Below are 20,407 nucleotides of genomic sequence, written 5' to 3'. Positions count from 1 at the left end.
TGGCTCCGATCACATTGCTAATCAATACCTTAGGTTGATGAAAATGAGTTGTGTGACAAATAAGAAAATGTTGGTGTTAAGTGCAGGCAGGGCACCAACAAAGCTGTGATCACAACATTGTAAAGGAAACTAAAACCGAGGCATGAAAAAGAACAGAAGAAAAAAGATCAGAATGCAAGTAGTGATTGTGGAGCACTGTGAGTGACTTTAATTTGTTTCCTTACTTAAGCTTCCCAAGTGTTTTCCACTATTATGCAATATCTTGAAATTTAAAACGTAATTTTAAAAGAAGTAATTTTTTCAATTGATTAAAAAAACCCAACTATTATGGAATCAGCAATCTAGTCTCCAACAGGAGACTCAGCTGTCACAGATGGGCACTTTCTGAAGGTGCTGTCTATCTGTAGAGCCATGTGCTGTGGCTTGTCTGTGCAGAAGGAATACCTTACTGAAATTCACCTGCTCAGTGAATCTAGAGGAAGCACACTACTTTTTTATTAAAAAGTAAAAAAGAAGGGTCCGACCCTAATAAACCCTGAAAAACAAGAGAAAGTGTAAGCTTTGCGGCCATCCCTTTTGGCACATGAATGCTTGTGTGAGGGACAGCCGTTGCTCAGAGGAGAGGGGGGTGCACGGGCATCCAAGCTGAGGGCAAAAGCCAGGAGGAGTGAACAGATTTGGGATGGTGTGCGTGGGTGTGATTGAAGGGTTCATTAACACTGGGTTCAAAAGAATGTACGTGTACCCCCCAGTGATCAATACAAGATAATCCAGTAGGTTAAAGAAGGACGTGAATAGAGCCTCTTATAAATGAAGGCATGAATATTCCCTGATATGTGTGCTTTATAAGGTAAATGTGTTTATCTTGCATACAAGTCCATAAGGACCTGCACACAACTGGGCATGGTAGAGCCCAACCTTATCAACAGAGTGTTTAATCTCCTCCACATGGCGTGGTGCTGCACCCCGCCCCCCAACTTCCGACCCTGACAGCCTCTTGGCATATTTGGCCCAAGTGTGGTTTGTCTTTTTGAAGCAACATTCCTGGTCATTAGGCTAGCAGTTATTTAGTATTTTGAAAAGTTTTCAAGTCAACTATGACCAATAGAAGGCAATCCCAGCTAGGGTCTACTCTGTTTCTTACATGAGCTGTAAAGAGACTCTCTCATCCTCCTCGTTCCCATCAGGGTGCTTTTCACATTTATCCGTGGAAAGGAAGACTGAGAGAGGAAACTCTTAACCCCAAATTCATATGTTGATATCCTGACCTCCAGTACCTCAGAATGTGTGACCTTATTTGGAGATAAGGTTGCTATTACATAATTAGTTAAGGTGAGGTCACACTGGAGTAGATGGACTCCGAATCCACTATGACCAGTGTCCTTACAAAAAGGAGAAAATTGGAGACATGAGCCCAGAGAGACCGCCATGTGTATATGAAGATGGTGACCAAGTGACGCATCTCCAAGCCAAGGAATGCCAAAAGTGGCCAGCAAGTGACCCAAGGATAGGGGGAAAGTGAGAGACAGATCCTCTCTCACAGCCATTGGAAGGGACCAACCCACTTGACACCTGGATCTCAGGCTTCCAGCCTCCAGAACTGTGGGACCATACACTTTTGTCACTCTACGCCACCAAATTTGTGGCATTTTGTTATAGAAGCCCTAAAGAATTGACGCAGACACCTAGATATTTCTGGGTTTTTTTCTCAAGTACAACCTGGCAATTCAAGTGAGTCGAAAACTAACCCCTTTGATTACTAAGTGCTTGGTGAGACAGGAGTCCATCACTGGGACTCCTGGGGCCACATTTGAAAATTCATTTACTCCAGACCCACGAGCAGGCTCTGCTGTCAGAGATATCAGAATTATTGACAGGAGAGCAGCCCCCAGGTGCTGAGGACCAAACAGACCATGAGCCTCCTCTGGTCAGATTTTAGAGCATTTGTCACTTTGTTATTCATTAGTGTGTTGGTCGCCTTGCACTAGATTGTGTTTCTTCAGAGATGCCTGAGAGCCCTGGCCCTGGTAATTTCTGATCCCCACCACAGAGCCCAGTGGCACCTGAGAAAAGGTAGAAAAATGAGGGAGGTGGCTGTCCGAGGCTGGCCACCAATTTACACCTGCACGTGTGTGCAGCCCTGCACTGGCCCCTCAAGAGAGGTGCTTGATCCCTTGTTCCTTCTTTTTTTTTGGAGGGGGGTGGCACTTACTGGGGCTTGAACTCTGGGCCTTCACCTTGAGCCACTCCACCAGTCCTTTTTTGTGATGGGTTTTTTTGAGATAGGGTCTCTTGAACTATTTGCCCAGCCTGGCTTCAAACTGCAATCCTCCTGATCTCTGCCTCCTGAGTAGCTAGGATTACAGGCGTAAGCCACCAGTGCCCAGCTGAAACTTCCATCTTTATACCTTAGCCAGTCCAGATCTTCATTTTTTGGCAACTTCCTCCCCAGTAGAAAGGAAAGGCACTAGCTGGGCTTTAAGATCCCCTCAAGCTTTGTGTTTCCCTGGTTACTGACACATGCAGAGAAATGTGAGGTCCAACACCTGGAAAGCTTGGGATGAAAGCCTGAAAACTCTCATGCTGAGGAAGGTTAGGCCTTACACCATGGGAAAAATACAGTTCCATGGAACAGAAAATCATGTGGAGGTTTTTTTTTTTTAAGCCCAGCCTTAAACCATAACAGTGGGAAGTTGCATTGATTCAAAAGATGGGGGGAAGGTAGTTTCAAATCCTGGTTCCTATCTTCCATGTCTGTGTCCCCTTGGCTTTGTAGAAAACACCTGCTCCTCCTTTCTCTGGTGAGAGGTGGAAGCAAACAGGAATGGATGGGGGAATAGAGCCCCATCTTTTCCATGACCACAATCCCAGTGTGGTTGGCAGCACCTCCCCTGGAGCACACTAATGACCAAACAGTGGCCTTCTTTGCCTTGATCTCCATTGAATGAGGCCAAGGGAAAAAAGAGCAATAAGCTCTAGAGTGCTACAGAAATATTAAGTGTGGTACAGGAGGGCGACTGAAAAGGTAGTGCTGGATTCCAATGCTGAGTGCGAATTTCACCATGATTTGTTTTCTAAGTGATGTGAGCAAATTACATAGCCTCTTAAAGGCCTCAACTTCTTCTGGAACACAGAACAGTATTAATACCCATGTCATAGGTTTTTGAAAATTAACCCATTTTCACTGCTACAGATGATAGAAAAAAGCTGCAGTACCTTGTAGCCAAAGTGCTCTGTGACTAGGGGAAAATGTCACTGCAGCAATCTGCCTCCCCTTCATTTTCTTCCCCATGCTACCTACCTGCCCAGGGCCTACGTACAAGCAGGTGGCATTGTTGTGACAGCCGCCAGCACTGGGTAGCAGGCAGTTGTTGATCTCTACACAATCTCTCCCATTCCCTGTCCAGCCCTGCTGGCACACACAGGTGTGGCTCCCTGTGCCAGTTCTGATGCATTCTGCCTGCAGAAGGAAGAGACAGAGCAAGACTTCTGAAATCACCTTCCAGCCACATGGTGCCAAAAGTCAGAAAGGATCCAGAGGTATGTTCTAGAAACACCTATTTGCAAGGTGTGCAATGGAAATGACTGGAATGATTAATTGCACGAGCATCAGTGAAAAGATGAGGTGACTGAAACAGCAAAACTGCTTGGAGCTGGCCAGCTGACGGCCACCACTCGTCACTGAGCTATTGGTTAAGCCAGAGGGCTGTTTTTATTGGTTTGCAGGTGTAGACAATCACCTTGAAGAAGGCACTGCTATCTCTGTTTTAGAGATGAGGAAACATGTCGCAGAGCCACAAAGAGGCATGAACCCAGGTCTGTGATGTTGGATCCAAGCTCTCACCGCTATACCAACCCCCAGCCTCTCAGGACAACCACACAGGAGGCTGAAGGACAGGACAGGAAGGAGGGGAGGAGCGGGCTAAGTTGTTGAGATGGGTTGTCAGAGGTGGATGGGGCTTGTCCAAGGGGAATCTGAGGTGGGCGGGACTGGCAGTTGTGTCTAGATTTCATCCCCAGAACCCAGGGCAGTTTCTGAAGTGGTTTAAGCCCAGGAGAAGGGATCTGGTTCACTCAGGCAACTCAGGCTGTGGGTGGACACCGTTCTGTGGGTAGCACAGAAGGAAGGAAGGAGCAGATGTTAAGCCATTGGTGAAGAATGAGGGCGGCTAGGGTCAAGTGGTGGTGGCAGTATTTGAAAGTTTCTAGGAAAAGTGGTGATGGGTCTGGCTTTCCCACAGAATTTAGGGTAGCTACTTAGCTTTCCTGAGCCTCAGTTTCTCTTCAGGAAAATGGGGATGGCAGTATGTACTTTGCTGGATCCATAGAAGGAACAAGAGAGGTCAAATGTATTAGAGTCCCCTGTAAGCTGTCAATTTTATTTTTATTTATTTATTTATTTATTTTATAAGAGAAATATTTTAATTGTCTGCAGTCAGCAGTAACATAACTTTCTATGATACAACTTTATAATTTATATGCATACTTAAATTTGGAAATTGTTCATATCCACTGAAAAATTTCAAAAGTAAATATGTAGCTAGGTTAGGAACATGAAAACTCATCCTAATATTACAAATATTCAATGATGGATGGTGTAGTGGGAAAGCTTATAAGCTGTCAATTTTAATCAAGAGTTATTACGACTGATCTTAATATCTTAGCATCTCTTAAGAGCCCCGCATATTTGGATTTAGGGAGTAGAGGCTCCCTTCTTTAGAATTCAAAGTTCAAACCCAAGTGCTTCATTCAAACTGAAAGTGATTAGACATGGCCTTTTAGATTGCTTTTCTCCAGGATTTTCTTTAAAAAAAAAAATCACCCAGATAGCTTGATAATAAAGACCGATACTCACATTGCGACTACAACCGCCTGGGGCTAATCCCACGCAAGGGTCCTTCTCAGAGCACAGAGTTCCGTCTCCTCTGTAGCCTTCCTTGCAAACGCAGCTGTGAAGAAGAACACACAGAATCAGCCACAGAGACATAAGCACCCACCACCCAGAGCAGGGACAGTCAGCCAGTAAGGGAGGAACCACTTTCTGCCAGGCAGCGTTAGCTCTTAAGCTGGTGTGCAAAGGGGTTCAGGGCTACCCCTGGGGCCTGCAGTCAGACACGCCTGTATGGGGGGAATCCAGGGCCCACAGCTAAGCAGGTGTGTGACCCTGCCTGAGTCTCTTTAACAGCTGGAAGGCTTCATTTTCTTATCTGGAAAATGGGTCTAACACTGCCTGCATAAGCCATGGTGAAGACGATTGAATGTACATGAGTGTGTAGCAGAGTCACTTGGACACCATGAAGCTCAATAACTGGCCACTTTTCTGCTTTTATTGGACCTGCTCTGCTCAGTGCTAGAGATAACTAGCTTCAAGCAGAGAACAGCTCTATCTATGTGATTGATCTGAAAATATTTACAAATGACAGGTGAGACTTCTCTCCCCTTCACTGGGCCCTCCAATATTTCTTTTTCTCCCTAGGCTCAGCGTTCTCAGGTGCCTCATTCTGTGAGCTGAGCAGTCTTTTGCTACTAAATGTGGACCAGTCATCCATTCATTTATACATTGGCTCAACCAATCTTGATGGAGTGCTCGGGATGGCTGCTTTGGGACACCAAGTGGCTCCATTCCAGCCTGTGTCCTCCTGCAAACTCAGTCACATATGCTTCACAAAAATTTAAAACCTACTGCTCATGGGTCAAGGTTGCTAGAGGAGCTCCACATTTTATCTGGTGTTCACATGAAGAAATAGTTGATCTTTTCCAACCCTTTTGAGTTTCTGAAGGTGACATTGTACAGGCAGGTAGTCCGCTGGGGTTGATGTAAGAGGTTTTTTATGACATGTGATTTTTGCTTTATGCACAGGCACAGATCTGAATTCCTTAGAAAGGTTCATTTCTATCATACAACTTTGGGAAAGAAAAGGCCCAGTCTCTGGCCTCATATAGCCTGCAGTCTAGTGGTAGAGACAAACAATAGGCAAATAAATGTGTAAATACAAATTAAGAAACTTGGCGTAAGAATAGGGCCAGAAATTCTGGACATCTCTGCACCCCCAAAGATGCTTGGGGTGGAGATGGGGGTTACTTCCTTTGAACCAGGTATTCCCAGAGAGGAATGGTCACTTCCCACTGGTCTTCCCACCCCTCAAGCCCACATGCTGTTAGAGGTGTTAGATAGTTTGAAGGAAGTAAGTGTCAAGCCATTAATGAAAGTCACAGTAGCATGCAAAATGCCTCAACAGGGGAGGTGTCTTCAAAGGTTGGGAAGTTGATGGCAAATTTTCATTGTTTTCACATTTGCAATGACAGTTACAGTGTCTGTAATGGAGATCTATGATGTGCCACCCCTGGTGTACATCAATTCTTTTGATCTCCACCATTGCCCAGTTAGATCGGTATCATCAGTATTAATGAGGAAAGTAAGGCTCAGAGAGGCAAATTAACTTGCCCAAGGTCATACAGCAGGTAAGTTTTAAAACAGGGAGTACTGCACAATTTGAATGTAGCTCAACCTGAAGTTCTTCCACAAAAGTCATGCTGTCAGTTGGAGAGTACAGACCTTAGTTTACAAAGAGTTTAGACAGTGACCATAGATTGGGAAGGGTCCACCCCTCCCAGACCTACCTGGCAGTCCCATTGCTGTAGTGGCAAGTGGCATGGATGTGACAGAACTGAACATAGGGCCCACAGGCTGAAGTCTGCTTGTCACAGAATCTCCCGGCTGTGCCGTTTCTGCATGTGCCACTGAGGCAGGCCCCTGAACTGTCTATCCTGTTATCACACGCTCCGTGAACACACAGGCATGCTGGAAGAAATGACACATTTAGGGAACAAGCTTAGCATCCAGGCACAGCATCCTGGAAGACAGGGACTACCTCCTCTCACCCCACACCCACTCTTGTTAAGGCAGAGCCTATGTTGTACAGAGGGAGTGCAGGGTCTCAGCCAAGGGAGATCTTATGGTCCCAGGAGGAGAACTTGGTCCCCAGGGTACTTTCTATGTATCTGTGTGGGGTGTGGGGGAGAGGGTGACTTGTGATATGGTAAAAGAGGTCAAGAAACCAAGTTTTCAACTGCTTTGAGGTTGGAGAGTTTAGCCAAGAAATTTCTCACTTCCTCCTGAGATCTTCTGGATAAATAAAAGTGACTTCTCATGTTGGCAGAGCCCCTGTTGGGCTCAGTGTTTGTTCTGCCCTCTGTCACAGCAAACCTGTGATAACTAATGGCTAATATTTGGACCATGACTACATTCAAGGCTCTGGACCAGCCTTTTGTACACACCACAGTCCCAGAGGCCATGCTTTTATCACCTCTACTTTCCAGATGCAGAAACTGAGGCCCAGAAAAGTGAAGAATATCACCCAACTTCCTGCTAAGTTTCCAAGCAGGGTCTCAAACCTGGGCCTTCAAAGTCCATTTCTATTAGTGACTATGTGAAATCACAGCAATCACTACATCAACCAGCATCTCCACACCTCTCTTATCATTTCAACTTTGCTTCTGATTATAGAGATTTAAAAATTGGAAAGTGAGCTCCTCAGACTTAGGTGCTCATGCATGGGGCTGTGAGAAGGAGAGGCACACATTGATTCTCAAAGGAAAGCTTAAGGATTTGGGGGCTTGAAATACGACCTTAAATAAAGGACTGATGAGATGGGAGGCGGTGTGGTTGGCTTGGACCCAACATCCAGTAAAAAGAAGACAAACTCAATCGAGGAGCTCTGGAAATGCACAGCTGGATTTAAAACAGAAAATAACTTTTATAACATTTTTACTAAGCCAAGGCTTAATTTTCAAGGAGCAAGACTCCCATGTGGGATTTTTGGATAGCCACAGACATGGGATGAGAGGCATTAGAGCTGGAGGGCCACTGCCCCTGTCCCAAGCTCTGCATCCAGATAAATACCAAGGAACCAGGCCTCGGAATGAATTTAATTTTGTGTTTCAGAAATCTTATTTGGCAAAAAGAGCAGTAGGATAGGATTCAGCAGCCCTGACCTGCTGTGCTCTGGTTTCTTGTCCATCTCCGGGGGCATTGTGAAGATAGAATAGAGTAAGACAGGGGAAGGGAGGTGTGTTTTGTATCAGATAGGTGGAGCTAGGAGGAATAGCAGTACATGTGGCTTTGTCTGTTAATTACTTGCTAGTTACAATCTCTGAGATGGAAGCTCTCAATTATTATTTAAGTTAATCTTGTCTACTGCCTATGAACTATCCCTGGATCTTACACTCACGGATTCAACCAAACCAAACTTGGATCAAAAATATTCCAGAAGCTTGTGACTGGTGGCTCACACCTGTAATCTTAGCTACTTGGGAGGCTGACATTGGAAGGATAGTGGCTCAAGGCCAGCTGGGCAAAAAAACAAGTTTGTGTGACACCCCTCCACTCTCCTCCCCCTGCCGCAACAAATAGCAATGCACAGTAGTGCATGCCTATCATCCTATAGGAAGTGTAAAATAGGAGGGTAGCAGTCCAGGTCAGACAGGGAAAAAGCAAAAGGCTATTTCCAAAATAGTTGGAGCAAATGGGCTTAGAGGTATGGCTCAAGTGGTAGAGTACAAAGTCCTGGATTCAAATTCCAGTATACTACCCCAACAAAAAAAATTCCAGAAAACAGTCGTGTCTATTTTAAACATGTGTAGTCTTTTTTGGTCATCAGTGCCTAAATGACATAGTATAATAACGATTGATGTAGCACTTATATTGCATTTGGTATTAGAAGTGGCCTAGCGATGATTTAAGTATACAGGAAGATGTGTGAGGTCTATGCAAATGTTACACTGTTTTCACAAAGGACTAGAGGATCTGCAGATTTTGGTACTAGGGGTGGGGGTGTCCCAGAACTAACTCCCGTGGATTTGAGGGACAATTGTACCATATTATCCTCATTTTCTAGGTGGAGAAACTGAAAGACCTTTCCTCAGGTCACAGCCAATAAATTGCAGGATGCGAATTTAACTTCAGGTTGGTCTGACTCCACAGGAAGCTCTTAACTATTCATTTTACTGTATTGTTAAGTTCTAATCTGAGCTTAGAAGTAAATAGCTGAGATACACATATTTAAATATTCACAGGACACTGTTTTAAGGAATAATTCACTTTCTAAGATTGTATTGTATGACTGTATTTTCCAGTGCTTATTGTAGAACTCTCCACATGTTGTACAAGCATCTTGATATTTATGTCACTTTTACAATAACAGCCACATCAGTGAGAGAAAATACTAATAGCTAACACATTTGTGGTGCATTGTTCTACAGGAAGAGCTTTCCATTTGTCACTGGTGCTAATCACACAGCGTAGTCACTGGTATTACCATCCTGATTCTAGAGATGAAGACAGAGGCCTAGGGAAGTGTAGTGACTTGCTCAAGATCATACATCCTTAAATGGAGATGCTGTTGGAAGAGGACTACTTAAAAAGGAGGAAATTACTTTGGGGATGTAGAGCGTGGTTTTCAAGTGTGGCTCTTGGACCAGCACTGTCGGCCTCCCCTGGGATGCAAACTCTCAGGCCCTGTCCCACTCCTGCTCAGTCAGAAGCTGCAGGTGGAGCCCAGCTGTCTGGCACATGCTATGGTTTGAGAAGCAGCAGCACTTAAGAAATGCCCTGTGATGATGGCTCACCTTAAGTGAAAATCACAAGACACCAGACCTGTACCACCAGATGTATAGCACAGGAGGGATCCAGTGGAAGGAGGCTCTGGAAGCACCACTTACTTTGGTTACACCGAGGTCCATATTTGTTGGGGTCAGAGCAGAACTGACACTGGGAGCCCTGGAAGCCATCCTTACAAGCGCACGTCCCATTGCCCTCGAGGCCATCTGCACACTGGGAGCAAAGGCAGACCGTAGGCCATTAGTCATGTGTGTAGGTGAAGGAGTTTCAGATGCTGTTGCTTTATGGCCTGACTTTGAACTCAGGTTCAGTCCCACTTGAAATGATGCTTTGGTACTCTTTGTGGGAGGTGGAGTCCTCTTGGTACTAGATAGGATGCAAAACCAGTCCTGGGGTTGGGGATCCTAAGCCAGGATTTAGAAGTGTAAGGTATGTTATCCAAGAGGGGATCACACTGGTGAACCAGGAAGCTTCACACAATGATTAAGGAAAGGCAGTGGTAAGACAGGGGTCTCTGGCTGAAGACCTCCCTGGCTCTCTGGACTTTCCTTGACTCTGCCCTGTGACTCCAAACTGCAGTCTCATCTCTCTTTAGTGACAAACTCCCATTTGCTCTCCCACCTGCCTGGCCTGGGCAAAGTCAGATTTGTGTTGACTGACATGCATCCGGGTTGAGCGTGGGCTGGCTTCCTGACCACCTGGTCACAGTCATTAGTACTAGCTTTTCCTTTTTTGAAAAATCTTCTGTGGATGTTCTCCATTCATGGTTGTATAGTTTTTTTCTTTTCCCTTGTAAGGGCCATATTTTAGATGTGGCTGTATTAAATATCCAGGGTCTACAATTTCCCCGAATGAACCAGCTGTTTTTACCTTCCTTTAAGTTTTGGACTTTACATTACAGTTGATTTCGCAGATGGGTTAATAAAAACAATCACTGGGCAGTATTATTTATTTATTTTTTTAAAATGTCATAAAGCTTAGACCCTGATACCTCCCACAGGTAGAAAGTGAGGTCCAGAAAGCCTTGTTGAGCTGCCCTCGGTGCCAAGGAGGGCACTAGGAGAGCAGAGACTAGAGACAATATTGCCGAACCTCTCTTCCTCCCAACTCCAGACCTAGACTCCTCTACTGCATTCATCCTTTGTTCTTTTATAGCCATCTCTTTTACTTCCTGAGAATAGCAACTAAATTGTGCCACTGTTGAACAGTTTTAAACATTATTGTGTAACTTGACTTATAAAACAGTGTGCATCCGGGACTGTCCTTCTCACCTGTCCATTTCCTGAGCATGGATTCGAGAAGCCTCCTGGACAGGGGTTGCAGTCAGGTCCGTAGAAGCCTTTGCAGCATTTCGGTATCTGAGGAACACAACACATTGTTCTACAGAGCCCCAAGAAGGGTGACGATTCCTCAAAAGAAATAGATTTTAATTTCCATTGGTACAATAAGCAATGGAGCCCTTGTTTTATGAACTTGTCTTTCTCTTTTGGACACAGTACCTGGTTAGTGCTCGGCCACCTGCTTACCACAAACCTACTGGGTCCCTCCTGTGGGCACTGGCCTGGGTCTAATGCTGTGAGCAAAGCACATGAAGGACCCATGGTCATTCAGCCCCTGTACTAGTCAGGGAAGAGTCAATACAGAAGTTTACATAAACAAATAAATAAAACATAAATACATAAGGAATGGTAATTTCAAAGAATGGTAAGTGCTGGGAAAACAAAGTGCTGTAGTCATGTGGTGGCAGGTAGAGGCAAAGGTTGAGGGCTGGAGAGTTGGAGAGGCCATGGTGGTGGTGACAGAGGTGAAAGTGAAATGGAGATTTGAAAATCTGGAAGAGTACTCTGACAGAGGGAATGGCCAGTGCACATGCTCTGAGGCAGGACTGTGGATAAGAGATAGGTCAGAGGCTCAGGCAGAGGTCAGGCTGCATGTGTCTGTGTCAAGAGTGTGCGCTCTGTGCTCAGAGGGAGAAGGGACACACAGAGATGTGGCTCAGGGAGGGAGTGACTTGGCTGCTCTTCGATTCCCCTGTCAGAGCACATTCTAAATTACCACAGGGCTTAAGAATGTTGGCCATGGATCTGCCTACCCTTGGTGGCCTGGATGAGACCCGGACCGCACCTGCCTCACCTTCACAGTGGCATTACAGTATTGGGCACAGCCCCTCTTCAGGCTCCTTATTCTGCTGCTGTAGACACAATTGGGTGTGAAGAGTTCCTGGAAGAAAGCCAGTGAGCAAAAGCAGTGCATGGCGTGGTTCTCCCCACGCCCACCATTCTGTTCCATGGCATCACTGATGTCAGAGCATAGGCCACCCCAGCACACCTGGGGCCATGCTGGAGGTCTGCTACTCCCATAGGCTCTTTCCTTCTTGGTGCCTGCTGTCATATCATGGCAGACACCTGTAATTGATCGAGGAGCACTTTCTGGCTCATCCTGCATGTGCCCTGGCCTTCCCTTCTGATCTAGGTATCCTTAAGCTCTTCTTGTGTGGAAATTTTGGAGTCGCTAAAGGGTCTATGTCTACTTTGTGGAAATATCCACCAAGCAAAACAGCAATAGTTTGAGGCTTTCTCCTTAGGTGTGGGGCAAATGTAATGCATCCTTCCATTCTTTAACCCTTTATGCCCACTCATAATTAGCCAGAGAACTTGCAGTGGGCCAGACACATTGCATACAAGTACATCAGTCTTCGACTCCACGTGAAGTGTTTTCCATGCCTTTTACACAGATCAGGAAACAGGACCAGACAACCATTTTCTTTCCTAAGAAACACTAGTAAGTATCAGGTCCAGAGAATAAGTCTTACAGCCTACTAACTTTAGGATCATGGGCAAATGACATAGTCTCCACTAGTCTCAGTGCTTTATCTGTGAAATGGGAAAATAATGCTGATACCAAGTTTTATCATAAGAATTTAGTTCCTGGCTCAAATTTTGTATCAGATAAATGTTTATGTCAAGTTTACCCTTTCCTTTTAGGGTCTTGACTAAGAGGCTATAAAATCCTAAAATTCTAGCTATCTAAAGGAATTCTGAGGTCACCAAGGGAGGAACATTTTAGCCATCTTCTGGTCCAAGGTTAATGATGGCTCATGGGATCTTGGAGGGTGATTTGGGAGCTCTTTTGGCTCCTACCCATTCATCTCATTTTTTTTTTCCCCCAGGGCTGAGGCAATAAGAATGTTGGTCAAACACAGACCAAGTCATGGCTCTGCCACATGTCAGCTGTGTGACCTCATGCAAGGTGTTTTGTTTCCTTGTCTTGGATCCTCAGTTGCACAGTGGTTATGCTGTAGCCCCCTCCTTCCAGGGTTGCTGCATAGAGCCTTTAGAATGATGTCTGGTACATGGCAGTCACTGTGTTATCACTCAAAATGACTTCCTTTTCTCCCTCTCTTGTTCCCTGGTCAACAGTATCCTAAAGGACTCATAGGAGATGGCTTCATTCAGCAAAACAAGTGACGGAGCACCCCGAGTCTCTTTAATTTTAATGCTTTTCTTTATTAAATAATTCACAGTAGGATTATATGAAAAAAACTTGTCACTCTCCAAAATGACCTATTCTAGTGTTGACTGAACTTTCTGGTTGGGAAATTCTTTCTTGTAATGAACTTACAGGCAGACATTTCTATCATCCTTCTTACGTGATGGCACGTTGCTTTTGCCATCAATAGAACACTTGGCAAATGAACTATAGATTGTTGTATAATGGTTTGCTTTCCTTTTTGAAAAGAACTTCTTAAGACCAAACCAAGCAAAACCAAACCAAACAAAACCTTATTTATCTTTATGCCTCCAGAACCAAGTACCACGATCAAGCCTCAATAAAATGTGTGAATTCAATCAACCTTGAAAATCTTTTGATAGTTCCAAATGCCATTTTGCTGATATTTATTTTTATCTTTAAATTAATTTATTTTATTTAAATATTTATTCATTTAAGATAGGGTCATGCTATCTAGCCTAGGCCAGCCGTGAACTCTAGCCTAGGCCTCTTGGGTGCTAGGATTACAGATTTACACTATTACACCTGTCTTATTTATTTTTATTCTTAATGTACAAATAAAAATTATGTACATACACAGGGTACAATGTGATATTATAATATATGTGTTATTGTGGAATGATTATATAAAACTAATTAACGTAACTATCACCTCAGATATTTATTTCTTTGTGGGGAAAACATTTAAAATCTATCTCAGCAATTTTGAAATATACATTTTATTATTATTAATGATGGCCACTGTGCTGTGCCTAACCTGTGAAATCACTGCAACAAATCCCACCTGTCTAACTGAGATGATGCACCTTTCCTGGTATTTCTTTTATTTTTCTCCAGACTAATGCTTGTGAATTATAAACACTGGATTTTATTTAAGAGGGAGAAGTGGAGAGGAACCTTTATGCTTAGGCTTTATTTATGCTAATATTGTTATTATTATTATTTACAGACGAGGAAAATTAGGATAAAAAAGGTTAGCCAACTTTCCTGGGGTCAGTGAGGTTGGATTCGAACATGGATCTGTGAGTTCTCTTCCTACCATTCCTACACAGGTTAAGCACTAGTGACATTACACCAGTTGCACTGACATCTTTTAAAGAAGGAAGGATGGACAAGAAACCACTTGGGAAGGATGGCTTCATGCAGCTGTGCTATATACTCACCATAGGCTCAGAGTCAGCAGGACATTTGCTCCAATTCAACAGGGAGCAGCTCACACAAGTTCCCTGGGAAAAAGAGCAGTGAGTCAGCACAGGTGTCCCTGCTAAGAGCAGCACTTCCTGTCCTTCATTCTGGGCAGAGCCAGCCTGTCCACAGGCTCAACCTTCTGATCTATGTGTGCAGGGAGGCACCTGTCCCAGAGGGGCCACTGCAATTGTTCACCTATATATTCTTTATAAATTATTTTTGGAAAAAAAATAGACCTAGATATACAAGTCCAACCAAAGAAGCAGGGCTGGGAGATGGATCCTGCAAGATTACTGCTGCTGCCAGTTGAAGGGAACCTCTTCCTGCAATGGGTAGTGACCACAGCAACAACCTATAACAAACCCAATTGTTGGGCTTCAAACGTTTCTCTGTAAATGATGCTTCACCAGGGGTTTCAGCCAATACCACAAGATATCTTAGTCCTTTAAAGCAGGTAGTCACATCCTATGCCACCACCTGTCTCAGCCATAACCCCTAATGGGCAACAAAGGGAAATGGCAGACCTGTAGATAGGGCCAATGTCCTCATTCAGCAGGAAATAGTTTCTGAAGAAAGAGATCTATGGCTCTTCTGCCCATGGAATATAAGGGTCCACACTCCTTGAGCCAGGAATGATATAGGGGTTAGGAAGTCTGATGGCTGAGGATCATGACTCAGATCTTGATAAGGAATCACATCTTAGACAGCTGATATTAATAGAATGAGTTGTGACATATAGCAAGCAGGGTCCTGCTGACACATAGTTCCCAAAACTCACAGAAAATGATAGCCCTGTGCAAACCATCCAAGGCCAAGGAAACTGCCCCTATGCCTGACATATGGGAAGAGTTGATGAAGTATAACCCAGTCACTGGAAGTTAATGACCCATTAACTCAGTTTTTCAGGACTGACAACCCCTTGTCTGCAGACCCCAATAAAAGCTTGAGGTCTTGAGCCTGACCACCCTCCCGTCTGAAGAGTATACTTCCATTTTGCATTGCATTAATAAACCTGCTCCTGCATAAGTCTCCTCTGTGTCCTTGAATCTGAGAACTTTCTAGCCCAGACTTGTGACCCAAATCTGGTAACAGTTTCAGCTCAGGATTAGGAGAGAGCTCAATCTCTCTAGCCTGTTCTGATCCTCATCCTGGCCTAAGAGGCAAAGCATCTGCTAACGCTTGTTTCCAAAGCATGAACCGGACACATCATCACCAGGGACCAGCTAGGCAAGTGACCCTGTTTCTTTCTACCTCTTTTAAAACGGGGTGATTAGAACAGGACAATAACCTCCAGGTGGCATTTGACTGAAAAAAGCTATGCTTAATAGCCTAAGACATATCAGAGTCAATACATCAATTAAGAATTCTAGACCCAAAAAGTCAGAGCCATCTTGTGCTAGGTGCTATTTACAGTGCTCATCAAGAAGAGGACAAGCTAAAATAAAACAAGGCCATCTTCCTTGGTCGGTGCCCATGTTCCAAAGACATCATGAGAATAACTATTGATGCATTATTGAAGTGCACTGAAAAGAAAAAGCCGACCTACGAGTGCCATAATTTCGAGGTTATAGCTTGCACGGGAAATTCAAGATTGCCTGTAGAGCAATATTGGCATTTGGGGGTGCTTTGATTAAACTGGATGGGCCAAAAATGTTGCTATGAAAACAGAAAAGGCCATTAGAAGGTTCAGAAATGCATATGGAAACAGAAAGTTTGGAATGTGAAACAAACTACAGGAAGATTGTTGATTAACAAGCCCAGAGAATCTATATGCAAAGCAAAGTTAAGTCCCTCTTGGAAACAGTAAAAGTATGGGATTACAGCAGGGTGGTCCTAGGTGATGGGCAGAAGGAAGAGGTAGAAGACTGTTCCTAAAACCCATGGGGGGAACAGACCTGATCTGACTCCAGAGCTGTGATATAGTAGGCTAGATAGTGACTCTCCAAAAATTCATGTCACCTCCCCCCAGCCTGAATCCTCATTTGAAAGTAATGTCTTTGTGGATATAATTAGTTAGGCTAAGATGAGGTCATATTGAGTTAGGGTGTCCTAAATCCAATGACGGGTGTCCTTATAAACAGGGGAGAGCCCACACAAACACCCACAGGGAGCAAGGCCACCTGGAAATGGAGGCAGAGATGGAAGTAATGCAGCCGTAAACCAATGCATGTCAAGGGCTTCTGGGAGCCATCAGAAATTTGGGAGCTAGCTGGTGCAGTGATGCATGCCTTTAATCCCAGTTACTTGGGAGGCTGAGGTAGAAAGATCACTTGAGTGCATGTGTTTGGGACCAATCTGCCAGCACAGTGAGACCCTGTCTGAAAAATATAAGGGAGAAAGAGAGGGAGAGGGAGGAGGAGGAGGAAAAAGAGCACTTCATGAGTTTAGAACCTTCAGAGTGAGGATGGCTCTGCTGACACCTTGATTTCAGACTCCTGGCCTCCAGAACTGTGAGAAAATAAACAACAGTGTGTTAAGCCACCTGGCTTGTAGTAGTTTGTTACGGAAGCCCCAGGAACATCACATACCTGGCAGCATCGGTCATGGAACTGCCCCTGGAACCTTGGTTGGGTTCACAGTTGGTCAGCTAGAACCTCAGCCTCACCTGCCTCTGCATGGAGACAGCAACCCTGAGCTAAGCCTGTCCTTGTCAGCATTCTCAGAAGCGTGAGAAGCAGCTGCTTGGGGACCTTATTTCCTGGTTTCCTTACCAGTTTCGTTTCTCTCTTTGTTTCATCGCATCGATGGGGTAGGATTGGGACGATGGAGGGAGGAATGAGAACCCCGGTCAGTGTGTAAATTCGGCCATTTTTGGCAGTGATCTCGGTTTCATCCATTGCCACTTCATTAGCCAGAATCTGTCCCTGGAGAGAAGTGACATCATGCTTCATTCTGTACTGCAGAGTGCCCGTGGTCCCCAGGCAGGTGAAAATACAGTAGCAGTGACCTCACTAAAAAATCTTTATACCCCCCCCTTAAGTTTTCACTGGAGCATGTTGCTATTGGAAGTCTCGGCCTGCCAGAAACCATTGCATGTGTGCCTGAACCAGGCAAGGATGTCCTCCTAGAAAGGTCCTCGCACATGCTGTGCTGGGCAGAGACATACCTATTCCAGCTCTACAATGCTTTGGGCAAATTGTTCTACCTCTTTGTGGCAAAACATTCAGATACACTGATATTGACCTTGAGTTATCTCTGTCTTAGGCACTGGGGACATCAGTAAACAGACAAGTTCTGTTAGCTTCTAGGGGAGGGAGCAGAAAATGAACAAAGAACAAAGATTTCTGATTTCCAGTTTCTCCAAGCCTGCTGCCTGCAAGTATTAATGGCAGTGTCACAGCCCTCTGAGCTCCCTCTAATGGGCACTCTTTGCAATTGCAGCTAAATTTATGGATCACCTAATGGGTTGTTTGTTTTCCCCGCAGGGGTAGAAGCCTGTTTCTTAGCTCTAACCCTGGCATCAGTGCTGACTGTTATGTATGCAGGTGCTCAGCACATATTTGCTGGCAAGAGGACCAATGAGTGGGATGGTCGCGCAGAATTTAAGGGTGCAAGTTAGCACAGAGGCCAGATAACCTGATGAATGGTTGTCATCAGGGCCAAAACACACGTGAGGACTGCCGCCATCCGTGGGCTTCTCACTTACGTTGCTGGTCGTGTTGAACCGTATCATCTGGTTGGCCATGCTCCTGATGTGAGGGGTCGAAATGACAGTGGCCACCTCCAACTGCAACGAGAAGATGTGGGTGGAGACCTCTGGAGCAATGCAGGGTCCTGATGTCTAAGAGTTGTTATTGAAAAAACGTCCTTAACAGCTTATGAGGTAAATGAGAGCTTTGATGTCACAGCTTTTGTGGCATTGAAGATTTCTTTGATAACAGACTCATTATTCATGGCTGAGTGTTTCCTCAGAGCTATGGATAATTAAAGAAATCACAAATTCTCTGGCACCCAGCCAAATACTGGAATTAAAGATGACAGTTGGCTATGTTTAAAGTATGGAGAAAGTAGTAGCAGGAAGAGTAGGGCTAACCTGGGTAAACGGAACAATGTGATATCTGACAAGTTCCAGAAGCTTCCGAGAGCCCTGCAAAGGAACCGCAATACTTCTTTAGTCAATGAAGAAAACACTATGCTTGCCCTTTTGTGGGAGACCTTCAAATGACTTTGGATGCTTAATTATAAAAATAAATAACTCATAACCTCTTTATTTGGAAGTCCAGCCTGAGAAAAATCCCATCCCTCAAATAACTAACATTCACCAAATCTCCACTGTGTGGTAGGGGCTGTGAAAATATAACACACGCCTTTCGTTTGATCCTCCCAACACTCCTTATGAGGTAGGGACTACTATTGATTCATTTTATATGCGATAACACTGAGTTTCAAAGACATATCCAAGGTCACACAGCTAACTCAGATATGAGCCCAAGCTCTCAGCCCCTCCCTCTGTCACCGCTCTGCATATCTAAGGTTATGTTCTGGATTTTCTATGACAGCCCTCCGCTTATAATTCTGTTTCACTTGCCCCCTAAATAAAGGTCAGGCTATGAATGTCACATAGGAATATTTGACCACAATCTTCCCTTCTACAAGAAGGTCATCTCTCCTTCAAACCCTTTCCAAGGTTCCTCTTTATTCAGAAAACTGAAGAAGCAGTGGAGAAAAAAGAGGCTTTGGGCACATGGAGGGATCCGTGGGCAGGAGGAGTCCGCTTAGGGGTAGAGAAGCAGGAACACTGCTATCTTGGGGGAAAAGGCAGGGGCCAGCAACTTCCTCCAGCTTGCCTGCACTCTCCCAGCTGAGTTAGCCAGGAGTCACAAGCTTCTGCGACCTGGAATTCTGCTCCTTAAGTGGCACAATAGTCACCCTGGCTTGGAAAGGTGACGGTTCACAAATCAAGACCCTGATGATCACCAGGAGATTGTCATTTCTAGGTCTAGCACCATGAAGACCTAGGTTGAACTAAAGCCCTGCTGAGCCCGAATTCCCCCACTCCGTCTCCTCTCTGCATGTGGCCTTGGTGACCCATGCCAAGGAGTTATCTGTAAGTAGTGTGGCCACGTAGCTTGCTTTGTCTGGTACAGTCCTGGCTTATAACTATTGTCCTGGCAGCTCTATTCCCTCTGAAGAGTGTCCTGTGGTGGAGGATGAGTTATATGGATGCCTATAGCATGTGTGCTAGGGGACAGACTGAGTCACTGCCTTCAGGACCTTGCACACAGTAGGCTCTCCATAAACACTTGCACCAATAAATTAAAAGGCAGTAGGGGTAGATGTCCTCAAAAGAGCACTGAGCTAGATCTTAGAAACTTAAGTTCTAATCTTGGCTCTGATTCTGTGAACCAAGCAGAACCAACCTGAGTTTCAGTTTTACAAATTACAGGGTTTCACATGGATCCTTTCCAGCCCTCTGATTCTATAGGAAGGAATTTATCAGAGGGATAACTCACTTGTGAAGAATTAATTGCAAGAAGAACGAGAAGGAAAGGAGCTAAGGAATCAACCATCATGACTGGTGCCACCATGTGTGTCTGGAGCCTCTCTTCCAGGTGCTGTTGTCCAACAGCCTGTTGGTGTCCTGCATTCTTTTGCTTATGAGGACACTCACCCCTCTGCTGTTTATGTAAAAAATACTCCAAGTCTTTTGGTGCCAGAGGCGGAGAGAACTTTTCTATCCAAATGTTAACGTGCCTTTGAACTTTGTAAATTCACTTCCCTTCTCCCATTACTTGTAAGGGAGCTTCTTGCTCCCTGTGCTTTTATTTTTGTCTGGTTCAGTGATGAAGTCATAGACTGGGGTTTGTAATCAGTAGCCATGGTTTGTGGCTGTGTGATGGTTTTTGGACTGAAATTATGCTTCAGGGAGAAGCACAATTTTCTGTTAAGAAAGCACAGCACTTCAAAATCAGAATCAGAAACACTTTTAAGGAAACCAGTTTGTTTTCCATTTCATTGGCAGAGCCAATGAGGACATTAGTGTTCAGCTCACATTGTTCTCTGGAGATAAAACTGAAAGATGCTATTAAAAGGATGGAGAAGGAGTTTTCTGTAGGGTCAGAAACTTCAGCCGACACAGGCTGTGGATCT

The 20,407-nt window shown here is 44.7% G+C and overlaps 1 protein-coding gene across 1 annotated transcript in view; it reads right to left on the bottom strand.

Moving 5' to 3' along the window:
- The window catches only part of Stab2 (stabilin 2), a 164,865-nt gene that overhangs the window by 87,035 nt on the left and 57,423 nt on the right, over positions 1-20,407 (bottom strand). Inside the window, exons 16-25 of the mRNA XM_074084259.1 lie at positions 18,351-18,404; positions 17,964-18,044; positions 17,029-17,181; positions 14,293-14,355; positions 11,753-11,839; positions 10,891-10,977; positions 9,721-9,832; positions 6,622-6,802; positions 4,856-4,949; positions 3,302-3,460 (exon numbers count right to left, since the gene is read on the bottom strand). Coding sequence (XP_073940360.1) covers positions 3,302-3,460; positions 4,856-4,949; positions 6,622-6,802; positions 9,721-9,832; positions 10,891-10,977; positions 11,753-11,839; positions 14,293-14,355; positions 17,029-17,181; positions 17,964-18,044; positions 18,351-18,404 — 1,071 coding nt within the window. The remainder of the gene's footprint in view (positions 1-3,301; positions 3,461-4,855; positions 4,950-6,621; positions 6,803-9,720; positions 9,833-10,890; positions 10,978-11,752; positions 11,840-14,292; positions 14,356-17,028; positions 17,182-17,963; positions 18,045-18,350; positions 18,405-20,407) is intronic.

The sequence above is a fragment of the Castor canadensis genome, chromosome 8 (assembly GCF_047511655.1).
Source record: "Castor canadensis chromosome 8, mCasCan1.hap1v2, whole genome shotgun sequence".
Classification (NCBI taxonomy): Eukaryota; Metazoa; Chordata; class Mammalia; order Rodentia; family Castoridae; genus Castor; species Castor canadensis.
The sequence above is the reverse complement of the archived record's forward strand: the minus strand, read 5'-3'. Positions and strand labels throughout refer to the sequence as shown.